We start from the raw sequence: 22174 nt of genomic DNA, 5'->3' as shown, positions 1-22174 counted from the left end.
CTAGGAGTTGTTAAATGAACAGCTGCTGCACGCAGGTTTTTTGTTTGTTTGTTTGTTTCAACGGAGGATCAGTTGCCCTATTGGTTAAAATCCCCAAACTGTTTACTTAAATATTAAATTAATAAATGACATCAAAACTTGGGCGGATGCTATGTGGTGGGCTGCTGTGGGCCAGAAAGTCCAGGGCCACTTTTTGGTCCAATTCCGCCCCTGCTCACCCTCAAGTCGTTCCAAACCCGTAAGACCTCCATTTATCTTGGAAACACAGTTTAAGATATTTTATATTTAGTCCGAGAGCTTTCTGTCCCTCCATTAAAGCTGTTTGAACGGTATACTGTCCATGTCCAGAAAGGTATGAAAAACATAATCAAAGTAGGTCATGTGACATCAGAGGGTCAATTAGAATTTGTTGAAGCATCGAAAATACATTTTGATCCAAAAATGACGACTTTATTAAGCATTGTCTTCTCTTCCGGGTCTGTTGTGAGTGCGTTCACGATGCTGCTGACCTATTTATAGGTCATTCTGAGGTCACTCAGCCCCCCCACATACTCCAAATTCACCCCAAATAGACTTGTTTATTTGTGCCTCATTTGTGCTGGTTTGTGTCTGTAAAAGATTTCTTTGTGCTGCTTTGGATTTTAAAATACTAGACATAGGTGATGACGTCACTCAGTCCCCCACATACTTCAAATTCACCCAAAACGGGTTCAATCGTTTGTGCTTCGTTTGTGCTGGTTTGTGCCGGTAAAAACATTTGTTTGTGCTGCTTAGGTTTTTAAGATATAAAATAATGTTTAGTGGTCATTTTCTGCTGTCACTCAGCACCCCACATGCTCCAAATTTACCCCAAATTGTCTTGCTTGTTTGTGCTTTGTTTGTGCAGGTTAAAGTTTCATCGCCTATAATTCAATGTCTAATATTTTAAAAACCGAAGCAGCACAAATTTTTACCAGCACAAACGTGGCAAAAACAAATGAGTCTATTTGGGGAATTTGGAGTATGTGGGGGGGCTGAGTGACCTCAGAATGACCTATACATATTATTTTGATATCTTAAAAACCAAAGCTGCACAAACAAATTCTTTTTTTCTAACTGACCCTCTGATGTCACATGGACTACTTTGATAATGTTTTTATTAACTTTCTGGACATGGACAGTATACCGTACACACATTTTCAATGGAGGGACAGAAAGCTCTCTAAATCTAAATCTAAAATATCTTAAACTGTGTTCCTAAGATGAACGGAGGTCTCACGGGTTTGGAACAACATGAGGGTGAGTTATTAATGACATAATTTTAATATTTGGGTGAACTAACCCTTTAAGGTACCTCTTAGTTTTTTTTTAATAATTTCAAACATTAGTTTTCAATGTTTTATGTTTAAAATATTAAAAAATTATTTATGCATTTGTAATTGCAGGTTAAAGTATTTAATGTCCCTAAGTCCCTACACCTACCCTGGTGTAATATGTGAATTTAAACAGCTCAGGGACTTCCACCACTGGCACTAAGATATATGAGAGCCGCGGTTTTATCATTTAAAGACCTCATCACACTGAAGAACATACCGGCAGAGAAAGGCATGAATGCATCAAGCTTCACAGATTCCCCCTTATCTTTAATGAACTTTTGAGGGTTGAATTCATTGGGGAACTTCCACTGACTTTCCTCTCTGAGAGCAGACACAGGATGATAATTGTCGCCTGTAAGAGCAAATGTTTTTAACAAAATTAACAATCCTCCCTTGCTGTTTAGGGGTTACAATAATAATTTGGTAATGGATTGATTAGTTAATATTATAGTTAAGAGGAGTAATGTCACTGACAAGCTGACCCTCATGAATCACTGCTTGAACATAAGGCATGGCATTTCTGTCATCAAATGTGACATGTTCACGATCATGAAGGACTTCATCAATCTCCCGCTGACATTGTTCTGAAAATGTATTTAAACAGACACAAGCACACATTGAAAGACTGAATGCTATGAGCAATTCACAAAACTAAAATATGAACAGTAAGCATTTCATTAATTATCCCATTCTAGAACCTAAACTGTATTTATCAAAGAATAATCCATGACCCCATAATTCATAATCCATAAAAAACCAAACACACGCAATTGACTTTCCTGGTAGGGATGTAGAGATAAAACAGAGGTTTTCTATTCTTGAATTAGATTTTTTTTCTAACATATTTTGTTAAGGTCATTAACATGTCTATATTTAAACATTGATATATGCAAACATCTAAGGAATTCTCGTTTGTTAATTATAAAAGTTTTAAAACACCTCAAAAGCCATCTTCTTTAGATCTCTGGTAAATGACCTCGATCGGAACAATTATGCAATATATAGTGATAATGACAAACAAGTGTTTGTGTGTTTTAGGAGAAACAATTTTTTTTCCACCCCGATGGGCCTTTAGTACTGTTGTACCCTAAAATAATTTTGGTATCTGTTAAGCTGTTTTAGAGGAAAACTAAAAATCCATTTAAAGTCTAACGTTAATTGTGTAAAATGCATAGACTCGGTTGATTTGAGATCTTGTTGCGTTTGTATTTTTGCTCTCAATAATCTAAACGTTGAATACTGTACAGGCAAGTTTATACAAAATTATTTTTTAATTGGTCGCTGTTCTCCGGTTCGTACATTAAATTAGCACGAGGTGGCGTCAAACCCATTTTTTTCTTTTGACATTAGTGACGCATTTTCCAAGCGCCGGAAACGTGCTCGCGAGCGCTGATGTGTGATTTTGCTTAGGCGTAATTTGCTATTTGTTTGATTTTGAAGATTATTGTTTAAAATATAATCAGATCGGTTAATTTTTTTGATGCCTAAAGAGAAAGGCGTTATCAGGTGAAATAGTCGCACGAAAAGGAGAACTCCGGGGAGATGGCGGTACGAGACAATATTGTTTAATAATAACTGTGTGTCTTTAAATGTATTCATGTGATAACTGTGTATTATATCTAGTGAGATTTCCTGCGTGTCAGTGCTGTCCTGTTAAGTAATATGTCTTTCTTTAGCCGAAAGGAAAAGTTGGAACCAAAGGCAAGAAACAAATCCACGACGAGAACCAGGATACTCTGAAGTTCTACAGCAGAATCATCCTGGGAGCAAACGTGAGGCATACATCTGAGATCCAGGGCGCCTTTATAAACGTGTTTCATTTTTTGAATTGATTTAATTGTTGTGTTCTTTTCAGGCTATTTATGTAGCAGTCAATTTCTTGCTCTTTTACAACTCGTCTACATTTTGGACATGGGTGAGTCAGTGTATGATGTAAATAAAAGCATCATAATTAAGCATTTGTATGTTTTGTGCTTTTGCATTCAGTGGTGTGTGTGAGCAAATCTTACAGATGTTGCATTCATATCTGCTCGTGGCAAATAGACCTGGGGTTTTCAATCTTTTAGATGTCATGGACCCCCATAATTATCTGTATGTGAGGGGCACCCGTTATAAAATGTAGAAGGCAGCTGTATTTTGTATTTATAAAGACCTAATTTATACTGCAAAAAAAAATGTATACTTAGTTTTTATTGTTACACTATACATTTTTTCCTACTCAATATAATAAAGTAATGCAATGTGTATAATTAATTTAAATGTGTTAATTTTCATCTTGATTTTGTATATTTATGCTGTTTTTGTTTATATATATATATATATATATATATATACATACACACTTTTAATGGCCCTTGTACCACTCCTTTCAAGAAATCACAGTTTGTAAAACCTTTAGAAGACATTAATGTCCATATGTCCACATCTAGGACTTTGCTTAATATTAATGTAGAACACTGTATATGGGTTTTTGGTAAAATATGAGATGATAAACTTTTTCCATTCTTTTGGTAAATATTATTCACCTCTCTCGTTGTCTCCTTTGTACCAGTTCTTTCTGCTGTTCGCAGTGGCGATCTACATTGGCAGCTACAGATCTATGTCAGCGATGGCCAAACCTGCGTTTGGTGAAGACGGTAACTTGCTGGATGGAGGAATTGACCTTAATATGGAACAGGGCCTGGCAGAGTGAGTTGGATGTTTAATCTGTACATTTTTATATGCTGTATATTTCCAGACAATGATTAATGCTCTTCGTGACCTAATGACTTTTCTTATATGAACATGCAGACACCTGAAGGATGTGATTCTTCTTACTGCTATTGTTCAGGTCCTCAGCACTCTTTCATCTTACTTCTGGTACTTCTGGCTCTTGGTGAGACTGCATAATTGCACTGATTGTGATATCTTTTAGGTTTCACAATTGTTCTTTCACTGAAACCGTATTATTTTCTTTCTCTTCACACCAGGCACCTGCAAGGGCTTTGCACTTATTGTGGGTGAACTTCCTGGGCCCATATTTTTCTGCTGAATCACAGGCAGCCCCTGAAGAGAACGAGAAGAATGACAAGAAACAGAGGCGACAGGAAAGACGACAGATGAAGAGATTCTAGACTTGTCTGTGCTTAATTTTTACATGTATTATACAATTACAAAGAACATGCAATCTAAATTATTCTGAGATATTTGACATGACAGGTTAGTCCAGACAGTAGATGGGCAGTGTAAAGTGTATTTGACTTTCTCTTATGTGTCATCAGCTGCTCCGTCCTTTTTAGCCCTTTGGTTCCTCTCTCTCACTTTGTCTATCTTAAAATCTCTAGCTCAGGTATGCCTCTGAGTGGGGCTCCCAAATATTTTTTTTTATTTTTGCATAAAGTGAGTTAAACTCACACAATATGCCTTTGCTTACTATGGTGAGCTTTCATATCATTAGTTTCAGTTGCTTATACATACTTTTCAACAGGTGCAGCTACATGACCCATTGACCTCAACCGTTTAGACCCGAGTCTGTATGAGCTTCACCAACCACATGACATTTCAAAGCACTTGAGTTCAGCTTTTAGATAAATTTCCTCTTCGGCCTTTCAGAAAATATTGCTGTGATTGTTCAGTATGGGGGAAATCATGTACTGATTCTGAATCAAAGATAAAAATCTTTGAGGTGTGGTATTACGGTGAACCTATAGATGCAGCCTTGATTGAACGCAAAGTAGAAAAAGATAAAAAAATAATTGACCTTGAGGGGCAATAAAGGACTGTCTGGTTACTTATTTCTAACTGTTCAAATGGAACTGTACTGCTTTATGAAAGTTGCATGGGTTAGTATCAAGAATAACTTGCATGACCTCACACTATTGACTGGCCCAAAATCAATTTAACATTTCAATGGATCTTGATCTTGGGTCTTGATATCCTAGTTAAAAAAAATAAATAAAAGTTGCTTCAGCTGAAATTTATGGAGACCCAGTGATTATAAATAAACTTGTTATGAAATTATGTATTGATACACATTTTCTTTTAAATTGATATAATAATTTCTCATTTCCTGGTTCATTCAGACCACCACAACCACAACAATACATGCTTTGGATGTCAAACACACCTCATTCAACTCACAAACTTTTTAGTAGTGTATTTAAAAACATTAGATATTATATCATACAAGAAATATATTAATTACTATTGAGAATTTGTCAATAAGATATTTTCTGTTATGATAGCCCCGGGTGCTGCACAATTTGGATGTTTTCCTTGTCTGACCTACAGATTGGATTCTCTGCTAAATTACTTAATAAATCGTGTTAAATGAAGGTTGCTGCTGCAAAACCAGGATCGAGAACCACTGTATTAATGTGGACACAGTTCCACTGCGCATGCGCACTCTGACCTTTTCTCGTCTTAAACTAATCTTTTTCTCATTAGTGCTGATCTGATCTGTCTCGGCAGACTGCAGCCACGAGAGTCATCAGCACAAGGAAGGTAAGGAGAACTTTTGCTAAGTACTGCTAGTTAGCAACCAATCAGAAACAACACAGCAGCTAAATTTAAGTGTGTAAAGTGGGTTGATGTTTGTCGGTTGAGTGTGTTATCGTCAACTTTCATCTAAGTTAATAAATACTCGCCAACGGTTTCTGGACTTTAGCAGTATCACAGAACAGATGAGACAATCAGGTAAATGCATGAAATTTGTTTGCAGTTCAGAGATGAGTTCGTTAGCCACGTTGCTAAGCTAACTTTAAGTTATAAAAAAAGTTCGAGTATCTAACCTGTTATTATATGTTCATTAGAATAGCTTGTTAGTAATGTTAAAAAGAGCTAATGATCGAAAGTAGATTGATCGCTCACAAATTGTTAATTTTCAAATACAACTGCTAACGTTACCTTAGCTGTGATACAGACTCGCGTGCCAAACTGACTTCAGCTGGATAAGCGTCGATTATACATTATCTCTTTCACCAGTTTCGGATTGTATTTAAGTGGTATAATATGTGCGTGTGGGTAAATGTTTTGTTAGACCTATAAGGTTAGGTTTTAGCCACCCGTGAAAGATCATAGTTTGAAACTGCGATACCTGGCTGCCCTTTGTCCATAAACTCCTTGCATTTGACCGCTGTGTCATTATAAACATTATTTTACATCGAATGACTGCTTTAATTGGTGTTATTAGCTCTAAAAAACAATATGCATTTACTATTGGGGTAAGTAACACGACCCCCCTACCTGGGACCTCTTGCTGATAATGTTTGTCTTTTTTTTTTCCATTTAGTAACCAAGGACAAAGCAGAAACCCATGAAAGAGATTCGTCTGAAATGTAAGTTTGTTCTGTGACTTGCGCACATAGACAAGAATAAACCAATGTTTAGTTGCCGATGTTATAATTCAATTATAGCAAAATAAAATAAGAATTGTACATCTGATTCCCGAAACTGAGTAACCTAATTCATTACAATAAGTATTAAATAAAATTAAAAGCGCTAGTAACGACATGATACTCAAGTCTTACCCCAAAGGTCTAATGTAAATCTTTTCACTCCAAAAATAAAAACGCTTTACTCGGCATAAAAAAAAAAAAAAACATTAGTGTTTACGCATAGGCACAAAAACGTTGATGTTCAACATAATACAATGTCCCAGATCACTATTTTCCAGATACACAAACTCTACCAGTTAACCTTAAAGACATTTCGACAAAGTAAAGTATATGTTGATTTTCAGATGAAATTAACTTAAGAATTTTCAAGTCAGTTAATTTTTTTTCTCTTAGATTTTGCCCCTTGCACATTGTTCTCTATAGGCAAAGGCAACTGGACGTAATACAACTATAATCTAAGATTTAAGATGTATTAATGCATTGAATAATTGAAAAATGTGATCTATCCAAAAGCGATTGAAAAGAGACACATTTTGGTGAAGTGGTGTGCCCTGAGTGATTGTTATGCACAGCATATTTATTACTCTGCTGTTTGTCTGTCTTTAAATAAAATCTTTAATTTTAACAGATGGACAGAGAAGATAAAGTAATACCGTCGCGTCCCTGACATAGGGGTCGGTGACTCCATCACACGATCATCACGATGGCTCTCACCAGCACCACTATAACATCATGGAAGCTGCGTGAGTACACAGGTTTTAAAGAGTCAGGATCTTCATTTGAAGTTGTGGGAAATGTGACTGGCTTTTTTTGTCATATGTGTTGTTCAGAGGAGATTGTGGCTCACTCCAGCAATGTGTCTTCACTGGTGTTGGGGAAATCATCTGGTCGCCTGCTGGCCACCGGCGGCGAGGACTGCAGAGTCAATATCTGGGCTGTCAGCAAACCAAACTGCATTATGGTAAAACCCTCTCTGTTATTTGTTTATTTGAGAGAATCCCAGTTATTTGATGCAGTGTATGTCTGTTGTGTAGAGTCTGACGGGCCACACCAGCCCTGTGGAGTGCATCCAGTTCAACAGCTCTGAAGAGCGTGTGGTGGCCGGTTCTCAGTCCGGCTCTCTCCGGCTTTGGGATTTGGAGGCTGCTAAAAGTATGTGGTTTGTGCTGCAGATTTTGCACTTTTGTTAGCATTAAAATCTACAATAAGATACAGGGCGGTTCTCTTTAAACCAGTAAAGAAAATATGGCGCATAGGTTGATCTCAAAAAATCAGGAGAAAGAAATTACGGTCTGACTTTTTATTGGGTGTGTACTTGTTAAAAATTGTTAGGAAAGACACTTCGAAATTAAAAGTGTGTCTGTAAAATATTGTAATCATCCTAAATATAGACTAAGTATATCATTATTATTATTTTTTTTAATAAACTGAATTGATGTTCCGCACCCTGATTGGGTTCAGTTTGCTGTAGAGATGTAGAAAAATAGATGTAGTTAAATAGCATTCCTCTTGCTTTTCTGGGATGATTAAATGAACCTGTTTGGTGGAAGAGATCCTGTAGTTATCCTTCCACTCTGATCCCTGAGGACACACAGGGGCCATCTGACCAGAAACACTTCTTGAGCAGATTGTTCAGAGGATGTTTATCTATAGCTGAATTGTCTTTTTTCTTATTTTTTATTTTTTATAAAGTTCTGCGCACCTTGATGGGGCACAAAGCCAGTATCTGCAGTCTGGACTTTCACCCCATGGGAGAATACCTGGCGTCTGGCTCTGTGGATAGCAATATTAAGGTTTGTTAAATGCATTTGCCTTGAAACTTGTATAGAAAGAATTTGTTTCTTTCTCATTTACTGATATGTATGTTGAAATGTTGTTGTGTGTATTTCTTGAAAGATTCATTTTCATGTCATTATTTCCGGTCTAGTTGTGGGATGTGAGAAGGAAAGGATGTGTATTCAGATATAAAGTAAGTACAAGACTGATGTTGTGTGTGTGTGTCTGTACAATCAGAAGCCAGGCTAATCACCCTTAACACTCGGTTGTGTCTGAACACATGATTAAACTGTGGATTAGTGAGGCGCTCTCCATCTATCTTACTCTACTGTTTTGCACAATGGTCTGTTTTATTTGTTTTGTTTAAAAGGCATTAAACATAAAGCATCTTCATAAGTCCTAATAAAGCACTTTAGTTTGGACTTTTGGACTATCTCTTATCTGATACACCTCTTAATGAATGTGGTGATGGCCTTGTTTATGTGGTTAATATGACTCTCTCTTGGCAGGGTCACACTCAGGCTGTGCACTGTCTAGCCTTCAGTCCTGATGGGAAGTGGCTTGCTTCAGCCAGTGATGACAGCACAGTAAAGGTGAGAGCTGTGCTGTTATCTTGCCTGGATGAATGATGAGGGATTGTTTTTTTTTTAATGTGTATGCATATTCTGTTCCCCATTTAGCTGTGGGATCTGATAGCAGGGAAGATGATCACTGAATTCACATCACACACCTCAGCAGTCAATGTTGTGCAGTTCCACCCCAATGAGTACCTGCTCGCCTCTGGGAGTGCAGATCGGTACTAAGTGTTTTTGTGTGTGTCTGTGTGAGGTTGTGTTTGTCCATCTATAAATAATGCGGCTTAAATTTAAATGTGTTCAGTGCTGCTTTTGCCTTTGTTTGTTATCTCTGGCACCTTATTTGTGTGTTTCGATATTTGCTGCAGGACTGTTAAGCTGTGGGACCTGGAGAAATTCATCATGATTGGCTCATCAGAGGGCGAGACGGGAGTTGTGAGGTGGTGATCTGTTTTCCAGTCTGGATATGTCAGTCTCTGTTTGACCCCTAGTTGAATATTCTGCTCTTTTCCCTTTTTGCAGGAGTATATTGTTTAATCCTGATGGTAGCTGCTTGTACAGCGGCTCTGAGAACACACTACGAGTGTATGGCTGGGAGCCTGACCGCTGCTTTGATGTAGTGCATGTAGGCTGGGGCAAAGTATCTGACCTGGCCATCAGCAACAACCAAATGGTTTGTACTTTTCTACATAATCTGTCTTTTTCATTTTACATCTAGACATGAGTGGGAGCTGTACTATTTTGTGAACTTGCGTGCCACTTGCTTTCTGGGATGATTAAAAGAACCTGTTTTGGTGGGAGAGGTCCTGTGGTGACCATTTCCACTCTGATCTCTGAAGACGTGTACAGGGGCCATCTGACCAGAAACGCTTTGAGAAACTCTTTTGGAGGAAAGCTTTAAAAGGCATTTTTAACAGTTTCTATTTGTCTCTTGAATAGATTGCAGTGTCCTGCAGTCAAAATAATGTGAGCTGGTACATTGTTGATCTCAGTCGAGTGAAGAAGTCAGGATCTGTGATCCAAGGGCTGATTGAGGACAAGCCGATCCCAGCTCCCACCTCTGCAATGGGAACAACACTAAGGCGGAATTATGAGCGACCCACTACATCCTGCACCGGACAGCAGTGAGATTTTATTTATTTTTTTTTATTTTTTTTTTGTCTTCATCTAATGATGCATGACACATCTGCTCATGTAGACCTTGGAATGTCATTTCTGGAAAATAAAGTTGGCATGGTCTTTTTATGCTCCCTGTAGCTTAAACGGGGTGAGGTGTTAACCACTCCAAATGTTCAAAGGGTTCCCAGGGAGTGCATGAACCTAGAAAATGTTTATCTTAAATGCATTTTCTTTAATATATAAATAAAAGCTTAAATCTAAATGTGCTTTTTTATTATTATTATTCAAAGATGCATTCGATTAATCGGGGACAGGAAAGGCTTTTACATTACAAAAAATGTATATATTTCACAAATGCTGTTCTTTTGAACGCTATTAAAAAGAATCTTGGAAACGCAAAAAAAAAACCCATTACAAGTACATGTCTTTTGTGAGCATAAGAGACTTTATTTTAAAATGGTTTAAAAATCTTACCAAACTGAAACTTGAATAGTATCTCCATCTTCACTTATAACTATGCAAAAAATAAAAAGTGTTTATTTTCAAATGCATTTAAGGATGCTGATCTTCTGTGCTTGTGTAGGATGAAGCAGAGTTCAGAGGCCGATCGCCGGAGTCCAGAAGGAGAGCGGAGAAGTCCCAGCAGTGAGGATGAGAAAGAAGACAAAGAGAGCAGTGCAGAAATCACCAACCCAGAAGATTATAAAGAGATCTTTCAGCCGCGCAGTGTCATCTGTGAGTTTTAGATGCACAAAATACAATAGGTTAGGCAATGTTCACACATGCTGCTTCACATGTGCCATGGTATATAATCTAGTTCTCTTTTGTTTCTGGGTCATTTCTGTTTTTCTTTTCCATGCAGCACGTACTCCACCCAAAACAACAGAACCCTTCCCAGCTCCCCTAGAGCACTCTTTCTCAGAGAGTGTGCTAGAGAATCCTGGCCCGGCAGTTAAGATTGTAACTCCAGTAATAGACCGGGTAGGTTTTCCATTTCTTAAACGTCTCTTGATAAATTCATAAGTGTAGGTTGTTATTTATGATGACTGTATTTTCAGGCAGGACAGTTGAAAGGTCCCATTACCTCCTCTACTCCAGTACAAAGAGTTGAACCAACAGTGATTGCTGCTGCTCCCCGTCCAGTAGCTGTGGTGACCACATCAGTGACCTCTCCCTCTCATCCTGTGGTTACGACCACCAAACCTAAACCTTCTACAGGAATCATTCTCTCGACACGTAACGAGCCAATTGGCCTCAAAGCAGGGGACTTCCTTTCTGTGAGTTCAATGGATGTTTAATGTTACTGTCTAGCACTATTGTTCCCTTAAGATGATTCACTTTTGTATTCTGCTGCGTTCATGTCGTGTCTGAATTGCTATAATTATTATATAGAGATTCTTGGAGCTGCTGGAGCTGTTCACATCCTTTTTGATAATTTTTTGTGGTAATGTTCATAACCTTAAATTAATCCATGTGTGGATTTTTTTTGATAAAGATGGCAAAATATTTCATCACTCAATTTGTCACATAAAAAAATACTAAAGAACAAAGTGTGCTAGGTAATATTGTGCGTGTTTGTTATTATAGCCAGAGTCAGCTGTCACCAGTCCAGGGTGCTATTAATTTGTGCGGAGGAACCTTTTCGTAGTTCCTAGTTTCCGCTTTTTGGCATGTTCGCAACACAGGAACTAGGAATGTATTTAGTTCTAGCAACTCTATTTGGAGGAACCAAATTAACTCCTTCAGAGTAGGGTTTAAAACCATTCTATAGACCAATTTTAGGTTTGTAAACATTCAGGATATGCGTGCATCATGGTTGCAGAAAACCCGGGAGCGAATAGCCTTATTGAATAGTGAATTACACGGAGACAGTATAAAATTGTTAGGTTTAAAAAGATTGCCGATTTATATTGATGTCATTTTCAAAATGTCCATTGCATATTAGAAGAGCTTGTCACTCAGCGATAAGCACTGTTATTCAATGAAAATGATGTTGGATAGTGGGATAGTCTTACAGATCCAAAACGGGGATGATGGGTTTTTTTTGTGTGCGGAGACTATCTAGTGACAGAAAATGACGGTTTTCAACTGGAATAAAAGAATAATAATAGAAAAAGTGAATTTCATTTTATATTTCAAGATTCTGACTTTACTCTTACAGTTCCGAGATTAAATCTCACAATTCTAATAAGGAGAAACAGCTCGTCTTTCTCTCTCTTCCAATCAGCTCTTCTGGTTTTTTTTTCCTCAGAATTGACAGATTAAACTATTTGAGTTAAGTCAAGTGATAAAGTGTGAATTTGGATATATAAACTTGCATTCGCGAGGAAAAAAAGTCAGAATTGTGAGATAAAATAAGTAAATGTTATGTAAAAATGTTAATAGTAAGGTTTGTAGGGCTAATACAATACGTCATTGAACAGAAATGTGAATATTATGTAGACCTATTGTTTAAATCAAATGTATGCTTTAAAAGTGGAGTAATCATAGCAGTTTTCATCCAATATGTCCATTTAAACATCAGCGTTTCGCTTCAAATGGCGTCTTTGACGAAAGTATTCTATAAGAACTATTTGCATTCCGATCTTGACATCAAAAGGCACAAATAGATATATTTTTTTCTTGTTCCATGGATTTACAAGTGTAAAAATATTAACTCCACGAACATGTAAAACGGCAGTAACTGCTTTTACCTGTTTCCATTTTGTTTTCTCAGGATTGATATATTTGTCATGGGAGATTTAGTCAGATTTTCATGTTCTTCCAGTCACACACATTGGGTAAATTCTCCATTATCACAAAACCCACATCACAACTAAAGCAGCTCCTGTCACTGCGTTCTCCATTCACTGTTATTGATGTTTGTGAATGCCGTGAGTAAAGATGTCGTTGTCGACCGCTTCAGAGTTCCTGCTGCAGGTGCGAATGCAATCAGGAAAATGGCCCGAGGAAGAAATTGGTTCTCTATTGGCGCTTTTCCACTGTGTGGTACGACAATGCTCGGTACACCTCAGTACGATTTGCGTTTCCACTGCAGTTTAGTCTCGCTTTAAGGGTGAGCGGGATTATTCACATGTCGTTACGGTTGTGCTGCCTCTACTCCTGCGACTACTAAAATAAATATTTTTCATTCGGTGTTGCCCCATCAAGCTCTCGCTGGATCCGCTCCTCTGGTATCTATGAGAGGAACGTCTGTACTTCAACAGACAACGAAACATCAGAAAACTTTTTCAAAACAGTTGCGTTCAATCCTTCACTGGCTGTGCTGATTTAAATCTAATGTTAGCGGTTCTTTTGTGTTTGTCGCAAGTTCAGTGAAGCAGGTGATGATTCTCTCCGTCCAATCCATGATCAGCAGAGTTTACCCGTCACGTTTTGGTAACGGTATGGTTCACTTGGAACCTCTGAAGCATGAGGTACTGTACCCAGTTGAAAACCCCCCAAAAGTGAACCATACCGAGCCATACCATGCAGTGGAAAAGCGCCATAGGAACCACCATGCTGGCTAGTTTCAGATCTAAGTTCCTAGAACTATTTGCGAAACAGTGTGAAAGCACCTTTATTTAACCCTAAAGAGTCCATGTTAGTACCTTAAGGGGTCATAATGCTTAAAATGCTCGTGATCACGAGTGTACGCTGGCGCGTTTGGCAGCCGCTGCTCACCTGGCCTGTTGTTTGTTTGCTCTACCTGAAGTTGAAGCTGAAATGAAGCTGATTATGTTTTTCACTGCTCGTCCTATCGGATTATAACGTGCATGGACGTTGCTCCCGACTGAATAGTTAATCTCTCGAAGATACTGTTCTCACTCACCTACAATCTTGGCAAACCCGGGCGTACTTTTTTCGCCCAGCCCAACTCGAGCCATCGACTGCCCCGACGAGCAGATCTTCCCTTGGCGTGTGCGTGTGTAAGTTTCCCCTTCCTCACTGCTGTACGCTATGGTTTTTCTGTTTGGGCAATTGGCTACTGATGTTTTCAATCTGGCTGTGAGTCCCGGGGTGCCCGAGGTTCATGTGGAGTATAAATGCGTCCGTTTCCGACTCTCACCATTCTATGGATACTGTGGATTGTTACTTCCACCTGTGACTTTTTTTTTTTTTTTTTTTTTTTATATGTCGCAGCAGAATATGCCTATGTCTCTAACATACTCTATGAAAGAACTCCGTGACTTTATGTCGCCATCTCTTCGTCTGCCTGCTAAGGTGTACAAGCTGTGCACCGCCCTGGGCATTTCTCGCCCGCGACGTTATGTGCATCGAGGAAGCCACCGCATTTTCCTTACCAATCCCGGGAACTCTGATGGTACCATCCCCACAGTTGTCTCTATGCGGCCCGCTGGCTCCTCGCCTAGGCATCGCTCTGCTGGAAGTATTGACTATCGGAAACTTATCCTGCTTTCGTCGCCTGTTTGCAAACTTCCAGTGACTCAGATTCCTGTGCTCTTGGCTTCTCGTTCCATCTCAGCCAAAACCGTCCTTTCCCGTGGTGGAGTGGAGCCACCACGTGGAGTCGGCGTGTCTCCGTTCACTTTGCTTTAATGGACATTTCTCTACTAATTCAACAACTCGATCTTTGCCAGTTAAATTTGCTCTCATAAATGCCCGTTCTGTAGCTAATAAGACATTCATTCTAAATGACATTATCACATCACATGAGTTGGACATGTTATTTGTGACTGAAACTTGGCTTCGTACTGGTGATTTATCCCCTTTCACCGAATTATGTCCTCCTCAGTGGGGTTTCCTTAATTCCCCAAGGATCTCTGGCCGTGGTGGTGGCCTAGCTACAGTTTTTAAAAATATATTAAAATGCAAAATCCTTCCTGTAAAAAACTACCCCTCTTTTGAAGTTCAGCTGTTTATACTTGCAAATTGTCTGCAAACACCCCTGTTATGTGCACTGGTCTACAGATCACCTAAAGCTACTGGCTGCTTCATACATGATTTCTCTGACCTTCTGTCTGCCTTGGCCATTCAGTCTGACAAGATGCTGATTCTTGGTGATTTTAATATTCATGTCTGTTGCCCAACTAAGCCGATGGTGAATGAATTTTTAGCGTTACTCCACTCTTTTAACCTTAATCAATTTGTGGCTCTACTCATATCAAGGGACACACATTGGACCTTGTTCTGTCATCAGGGATATCAGTCGACAAACTTGATATCACTAATGTTGCTATCTCCGATCACTTTCTGATTGAATTTGAATTTTCTAGCTACAGTCCTCCCTCTGTCCCTCCCCTTTCTTACATTTTAGCTCGTTCATTTAACTCCGCAACAGCTTCTTTTCTCAAATTCTTTTAAGTTTGCTCTCCCTCCCTCCGTTTCTGCTGACTTGCCATCATGCACTAATATTGATGAGCTTGTCTCTAGTTTTAACCTGTCTTGTACTAATACATTGGATCAGATAGCCCCTGTAAAATTAGAACGAGTTAAGTCAAACACTTTAACACCTTGGGTGGATAGTTCCATACAAGTTTTCCGTCAAGCCTGTAGACAGGCTGAAAGGAAATGGAAAAAAGATAAGCTTCAGGTCTCTTATGACATATTTCTGCAACATCTGAAAGCATATCAAGTCACTGTTAAAAAGGCAAAAGCTAATTATTTCAGTGAAATTATTAACTCACAGGCTAATAGACCCAAAGTTCTTTTTAAAGCTATCGATTCATTCTTAAATCCGGCTAATACAGTTGATACATCATTAACTTGTGATGAGTTTTCTGATTATTTTATCCGAAAAATTGACCTTATCAGATCTAGCATCACAACCCAGGGTTGCATCTCAGTTACATCTTGCAGTCCTACCAGCTTTCTCCAGCATTTCACTCCTCTGTCTTCCCCTGAGTTGTCTGAGATAGTTTCTCATCTTAAGCCTTCTTGCTGCCCTTCTGATATTATTCCCTCTCATCTCTTTAAAGAGGTCTTTGATGTCCTTTCTCCAATAGTGTTAGCTATAGTAAACTGTTCCTTATACACTGGTGTTGTTCCATCTGGTTTTAAGCATGCAGTAGTACAACCGCTATTGAAAAAAAACAATCTTGACCCTAATGATCCTGGAAATTTCAGACCTATTTCTAAATTATCATTTATTTCAAAAATCCTGGAAAAAGCTGTTTTCAAGCAGATCTCCTCTTTCTTGACTAATTTTAACATATTGGATAAATTCCAATCTGGTTTCAGAGCTCTACACAGCACAGAATCCGCACTACTTAAAGTGTATAATGACATTCTTCTTACCATTGACTCTGGATCAAGTGCATTACTTATCCTCCTTGACCTTAGCGCTGCCTTCGACACTATTGATCATGGTATTCTTATTGATCGCCTGGAAAATAGTGTCGGACTACAGGGCCCTGTCTTACACTGGTTTAAATCATACCTGACAGAGAGAACATTCTCTGTTAAACTGGGTGATAAATCATCCCCTCCAGTGGATATTAAATATGGTGTCCCTCAAGGATCAGTTCTTGGTCCCCTGTTATTCTCCCTATACATGCTGCCCCTTGGCTCCATTCTTGAAAAGCACAAATTAAGATACCATTGCTATGCCGATGATACATTATTGTATTTACCCATTTCCCCTGGTTGTACTTCAGATATCGAAACAATTTTTAGCTGCTTGGAAGACATTAAATCATGGATGGCAGAAAATTTCCTCCAGTTGAATACCAAGAAAACAGAGATGATTTTATTTGGATCCCCCACCACTTCAAAACACTGGAGTAATGCCCTTGGCCCTTGGTCATCTAACTTGCAGAATATGGTCAGAAATCTAGGTGTCATTTTTGATAGTTCTCTTAATTTTAATAAACAAGTTAGCTCTGTTGTTAAAGGTAGTTTTTTCAGCTTAGAACAGTAGCTAAGCTGAAGCACTTTTTATCCAAGAAAGATCTTGAAACCGTAATTCATGCTTTTGTTTCCTCACGCTTAGACTACTGTAATTCTCTGTACACAGGTCTAACCAAACATAATTTAAATAGACTTCAGTTAGTCCAGAATGCTGCTGCAAGACTCCTCACAGGCACCAAAAAGTGTGAGCACATCACCCCAGTTTTGGCTGAGCTCCACTGGTTACCAGTGAAATTCAGAATCGATTTTAAAATCTTACTTTTTCGTTTTTAAAGCTCTACAAGGTCAAGCCCCTTTGTATATTTCTGAGCTTTTGTCTACTTACTCTGCCGCCCGACCACTCGGGTCTACAACCCAACAGCTACTTGCTATCCCCAAGACACGTCTTAAAACCAGAGGGGACAGAGCTTTTTCTGTAATAGCTCCTAAACTCTGGAACTCCCTCCCACTTCATATTAAGTCCTGTAATACAATTGCCAGTTTTAAGACAAATCTGAAAACATACTTTTACTCTCTTGCTTTTAATTCTCTTTAAAACAATTTTTTTTTTTTTTTGATATGTTATGTTCTATAGCCTTATATTTATGTTTATGTTTTATTCAATTATTTAAGTGTATTCAAGGAGTCTTGTACTCATTTTTATGTATTGTCAAGGCATATTGTTTCTGCCTTCCCTGTTTTAACCTGTAAAGCACTTTGGGTCAACTGTTGTTCGGTTAAATGTGCTATACAAATAAAATGACTTGACTTGACTTTCGCACCGCTTTAGTTCCAGAACTAAATGTACAGCACAGCGATGTAATTTTGTGTGCAGCGTTGACAGAAGAATAACGTTAACAACAGGAGGGTGGAGGACGCTGTGATCAGAGCAGTTTTTATTGTTGTGTTTCACAATAATGGATATAGAATGTCGACATATACGTAAAGCAATTGAAAGAACGGAAGGAGGACTAAGAATCTCCAACAACAACTGGCAGTGCTACATTTGCTACAAGTGCCTGCACTTCAGCGTCCGTCCATCTATCGCTGTTCATCATACTTTTGAAATAAGTTGACACAGTTTACACAGCATTTTAAATCATGGCGGGTAAGGGGGTTTTTGAATATGTCTGACCAATCACTGTCTACTTGCGTCACGGTTTCGTACCAGTTGTGCTGGTTAGACCCTGCTCTGGAGTAGGAGCTAATTTGGTTCTCAAAAGGTCTGGTACTAAAATCGCAACCAGTTCCGGGGGTTCGAAAACTCCCAAAATTGGGTAGTTCCACAATTAGTTCTGGTACTATGAAAAGGTTTCCGCGGTGAGAAAGGCCCTATCGGTTCCTTTTAAAAGGGTACTGTACTGACCGCTTGTGTACCAGTATGTAAAATGCTGAGTGATTCTGAATTATGTGTCTGTTTTAACAGCATGCACGAAACGCCAAAGCCGGCATGATGGGAGATGATGAGGCATTAGCACAGATCCGAAAAGGCCATGACACCATGTGCGTAATGCTGACCAGTCGATATAAAAACCTGGACACTGTACGCTCCGTTTGGGCCAGTGGTGATGTCAAGGTAAGTGCAACCACACTCAAGCTGATGAGCTTTGATAAATTGTGGGACAGACAGATCGTAATGAGATATCTGTTACTGGCTGATGGATACATTTACTGCTACACATCGAAAATGTATTTCTAATGTAATCTAGTAATGGGCTTTTATTGAAATCAGCAGTACACTAAAAGCAGTGTTTACATTTCCCTTCATGTTTCCCAGACTTCACTGGATTCAGCTGTATCTATGAATGATCTTTCTATTGTGGTGGATGTCCTTAACATAATCAACCTCAAACCGTAAGCGTCCACACACATCGCTCGCTACTTCTGTCCCACCATCATTTTAGCAGAAGTTATAACGAGAAGTTATTCTCTTTCAGATCACTGTGGAAATTGGACCTCTGCACGTCCATCTTGCCACAGATTGAGGAATTGCTGCAGAGTAAATATGAAAGGTGCCTTATTAATGGTTATGACCTGTCTATGTCTATAGTAATTCTAGTTTCTCAAGTAGGGCTGGGTGATAAAATAATAACATTAATGAATTTACTAACGGCACCAATAAGGATGTTCATTTTAACCGGTTAACTGACCGTTAAGAATTTTGACTGATTACTACAGTTTAAAATAATTTATTTGTCAGTAATTTATAAAAATATTTAAAAAGGTTTGCTGCTTTGTTAAAATAGGCTACGCTACGCATATAACATTTTTAGTTTGTTAGAGAGAAAAAAACCATACGTTGTGTAGCCTATTAATAATAATTAAAGTAGCAAAGCTTAACTTTGTTCACGCGTGCGGTGCCAGCACAACTTCTCCTTTTAGTCATAAAGATAATCAGAGTTGTTTATAATAAACGGTTTGCCTTTATTTGTGCACATTCACAATAAAAACAAATCTTTGTGTGTAAAATAAGCCTTAAGAAAAATAGGATGCTGCTTTCTGCCGTCTGTTTTCTTTCGCGCAACACAAAAATGAACCGAAACTCATTTAATTCATTTTCGTAATTAATTATTCAAGTAAAAAAATATTTCTCGTATAGGTCTATTTAGTTGCTATATATAGACTATCTTTTTTTTTGTTTTTTTTTCTCTTGTAGCAGCACTGCAGGTGCGTGATGTGATATGAAGACCATGTGAATCCTCATGTTCTGTTGTTTGTTGCTTTTTGCGCATTTAAAATTAATTTCCGGGAAACAAATGTTAGTATTTTTAACGGGTCACAGACACGTATCCTTTCTAATTTAATTCAATTAAAATAATCTTGTCATTTAATAGTTAATAATTGGTTAACGAGCGTGGGTTAGAAAAAATAACCGAAATAAACATCCCTATGCACCATGCTTTTGTGGCAGAAATGAGGGATATTCTTATTGAATATTATCATTATTGATTGACAAGTATTAAAGGAGTAATGCAATGTAATCACAGTATTTTTTTAATTAAGCCATTGCATTTGTGCATTTTAATTTTGCATTTGTGCATTTACTCAAGCTGCTACTACTGCTGTTAACTCAAGCTACTGTCAAAATTAATATTAATAAAATTAATATTAATATTGCAGCCTGGATTACAAACTGTGCTGAAACATGAGTGTCATCAAAGTCAGGCAACACAAACCTGTTTCATGATTTGAAACTGTCACTCATTAGAACATTTCAGAAACTAAGAATTTTTATTATTATTATTATTATTATTATTTATTATTATTATTATTATTATTATTATTCAGGAAAAATAACTGGAAAAGGAGTTTAAAAACAACCAACAAAACAAGTGTTTGTCATGTTTTGACCATAAAGAGTAAAAACAATAACAATCTGGTGTCTACAGCTTTCACTTTGGAGCAAAAATCTGCCTTTAAACTTGAAAGAAAAGATTTAAAATTTATTGTGATAATTATCGACTGATATGAAAAATGATCAGGATTTAATTTTTCTGGTATATTTGCCAGCCCTACTCTTGAAGGGTGTTTTGATGGAATTGTGATGCTTTAACACCTTTAGGACCATAGGTTTTTATGTCTATAAATTGTATTTATGTACACATTTATAATTCTACATTAATTTGCTATAGGTTTACTAAACCATTTTTAAGCTACTTTCTACTATTAAAGATAAAATTGTTCCATGGGTAAATTATTGGGTGTATTTTATTTAAATGTATGCTTCATGCTAAGATCAGAATCAGGTGAGTGTTATGTGTCAGGAGCTCTTGACTGGCTGTTAATCTCCTGTATGGTGAGCTTTTCAGAGGAGTTGCTTTAGAATCTACTTTGATTGCATTGGCGACTGTACATTTATGGAAATTTATGGTGCAAGGTTTTGAGATGGCCATTTATCAGTCATGTACAAACGTAGCGATCTAGTAACATTCTCCCTGTCCTTCTACAGTTATGTACAGACTGGTTGCATGTCTTTAAAACTGATTCTGAAGCGTTTCTGGCCATTAATCTCAGACACGTTGACTGCTCCTCCATCAGTTGGAGTGGACATTACTCGAGAGGAGAGGTTAGTACCTAACAAACACCCATGCTGTGCGTGTTTTTTATTTTGTTTTTTTTTGTTAAATAGCCTGAGTCTTTGTTAGCTTACATTGCTTGAATACAGCACAGAACAGTGGCCGTTTATTTAAATGAGAACTTAAACCATGCATCAAAGTTTTATTCAGCGTTTAACGTGTGCTGGCTGATCTACTGATGACCCTCAGTAGATGCATATACAGCTTTTTTTTTTGTTGTTTCATGGGACACGAATAGGTTTTTATGAGATTGTTATCCTGTGTTTTTCAGGCTTCAGAAATGTAAAGCATGCTATAAGCAGCTGAAGAACCTCAGTAATGTAGTGAAGAACCGGGCAGAGCAGGTTGGTCGTCATGGCAGCACTTTCAAAGAGCTACAACTACTTATGGCCCCAATGGACTACTGACACTCACACTCACTCACTCACTCACTCAGTCACACACTCAATCTCCAAACACGAAGCTCAGTCAAAGTACTGAGCTTCATAACTGAACTTGAATGGACTTTTCACTCCGCACTTAAATGAATGTTCACACACAAGCACACTTTGAAATGAACTATTTATGTAGGCTTCAGGTGTTTATTTTCCTAGTGGCTAAATTTAGATTCCTTTGTTTTCATTTCTTTGAAATGCACTACTTGTTTTTTTGTAAACACTTGTCAGAAATAAAGGAGACCTTTCAAATGCAAGGAATTCCTAAAAATATTTAGTAGTTTCGTGATCTTTTTTTTGTTTGGTATGCTTGAACTGAGTTCTATGGTAAATCTTTGAACAAAAAAACTAAACAAAAAAAAAACGCAATCACTTATAACTGCAAAAACAACACTGTGTAAATGTGTGGTCAAATTTCATGGGTGAAATCCAGTCTTTTAAATAGGAATCCATGTGATCAACAGTTTTGTGAGGACAGAAGTTCAAGCTCCTTTTCAAGTTTCCCACTTTGTCCAACTGAGAATTGCTTGATCTGAAACGGACTTCTGTGCAAGTGGTGCTTCGTGTATTACTGAACTATTAAAATATTTTGTGTTTGCATGAACACTGCATTTAACCTAACATATTTCTACATGC

At 38.0% G+C, this 22174-nt stretch overlaps 2 protein-coding genes across 3 annotated transcripts; both read left to right on the top strand.

Annotated features, from left to right (window-relative positions):
- Positions 1-2693: 2693 nt before the first annotated feature.
- On the top strand, positions 2694-5352 carry LOC132124250 (transmembrane protein 208). The gene is made up of 6 exons (XM_059535194.1): positions 2694-2903; positions 3032-3127; positions 3211-3270; positions 3907-4043; positions 4146-4230; positions 4325-5352. The coding sequence occupies exons 1-6, from the start codon at positions 2898-2900 to the stop codon at positions 4466-4468; spliced, it is 528 nt and encodes a 175-aa protein (XP_059391177.1). The 5' UTR covers positions 2694-2897; the 3' UTR covers positions 4469-5352.
- Positions 5353-5843: 491 nt separating this feature from the next.
- katnb1 (katanin p80 (WD repeat containing) subunit B 1) lies at positions 5844-21791 on the top strand. Of its 2 annotated transcripts, XM_059535175.1 has the most exons (20): positions 5844-6029; positions 6625-6670; positions 7359-7473; positions 7561-7691; positions 7765-7882; positions 8423-8523; positions 8658-8699; positions 9016-9099; positions 9187-9302; positions 9450-9521; positions 9604-9754; positions 10021-10205; positions 10784-10935; positions 11063-11181; positions 11259-11477; positions 18455-18604; positions 18806-18882; positions 18966-19040; positions 20978-21094; positions 21376-21791. In XM_059535175.1, exons 3-20 carry the CDS (start codon positions 7434-7436, stop codon positions 21509-21511), a joined length of 2085 nt encoding a protein of 694 aa, XP_059391158.1. In that variant the 5' UTR covers positions 5844-6029; positions 6625-6670; positions 7359-7433; the 3' UTR covers positions 21512-21791. The 2 variants fall into 2 exon arrangements, with proteins under 2 accessions (XP_059391158.1, XP_059391166.1); XM_059535183.1 differs by lacking the exon at positions 6625-6670.
- Positions 21792-22174: the final 383 nt, after the last annotated feature.

Source organism: Carassius carassius, chromosome 3 (assembly GCF_963082965.1).
Source record: "Carassius carassius chromosome 3, fCarCar2.1, whole genome shotgun sequence".
NCBI classification, from domain to species: domain Eukaryota; kingdom Metazoa; phylum Chordata; class Actinopteri; order Cypriniformes; family Cyprinidae; genus Carassius; species Carassius carassius.
The sequence above is the reverse complement of the archived record's forward strand: the minus strand, read 5'-3'. Positions and strand labels throughout refer to the sequence as shown.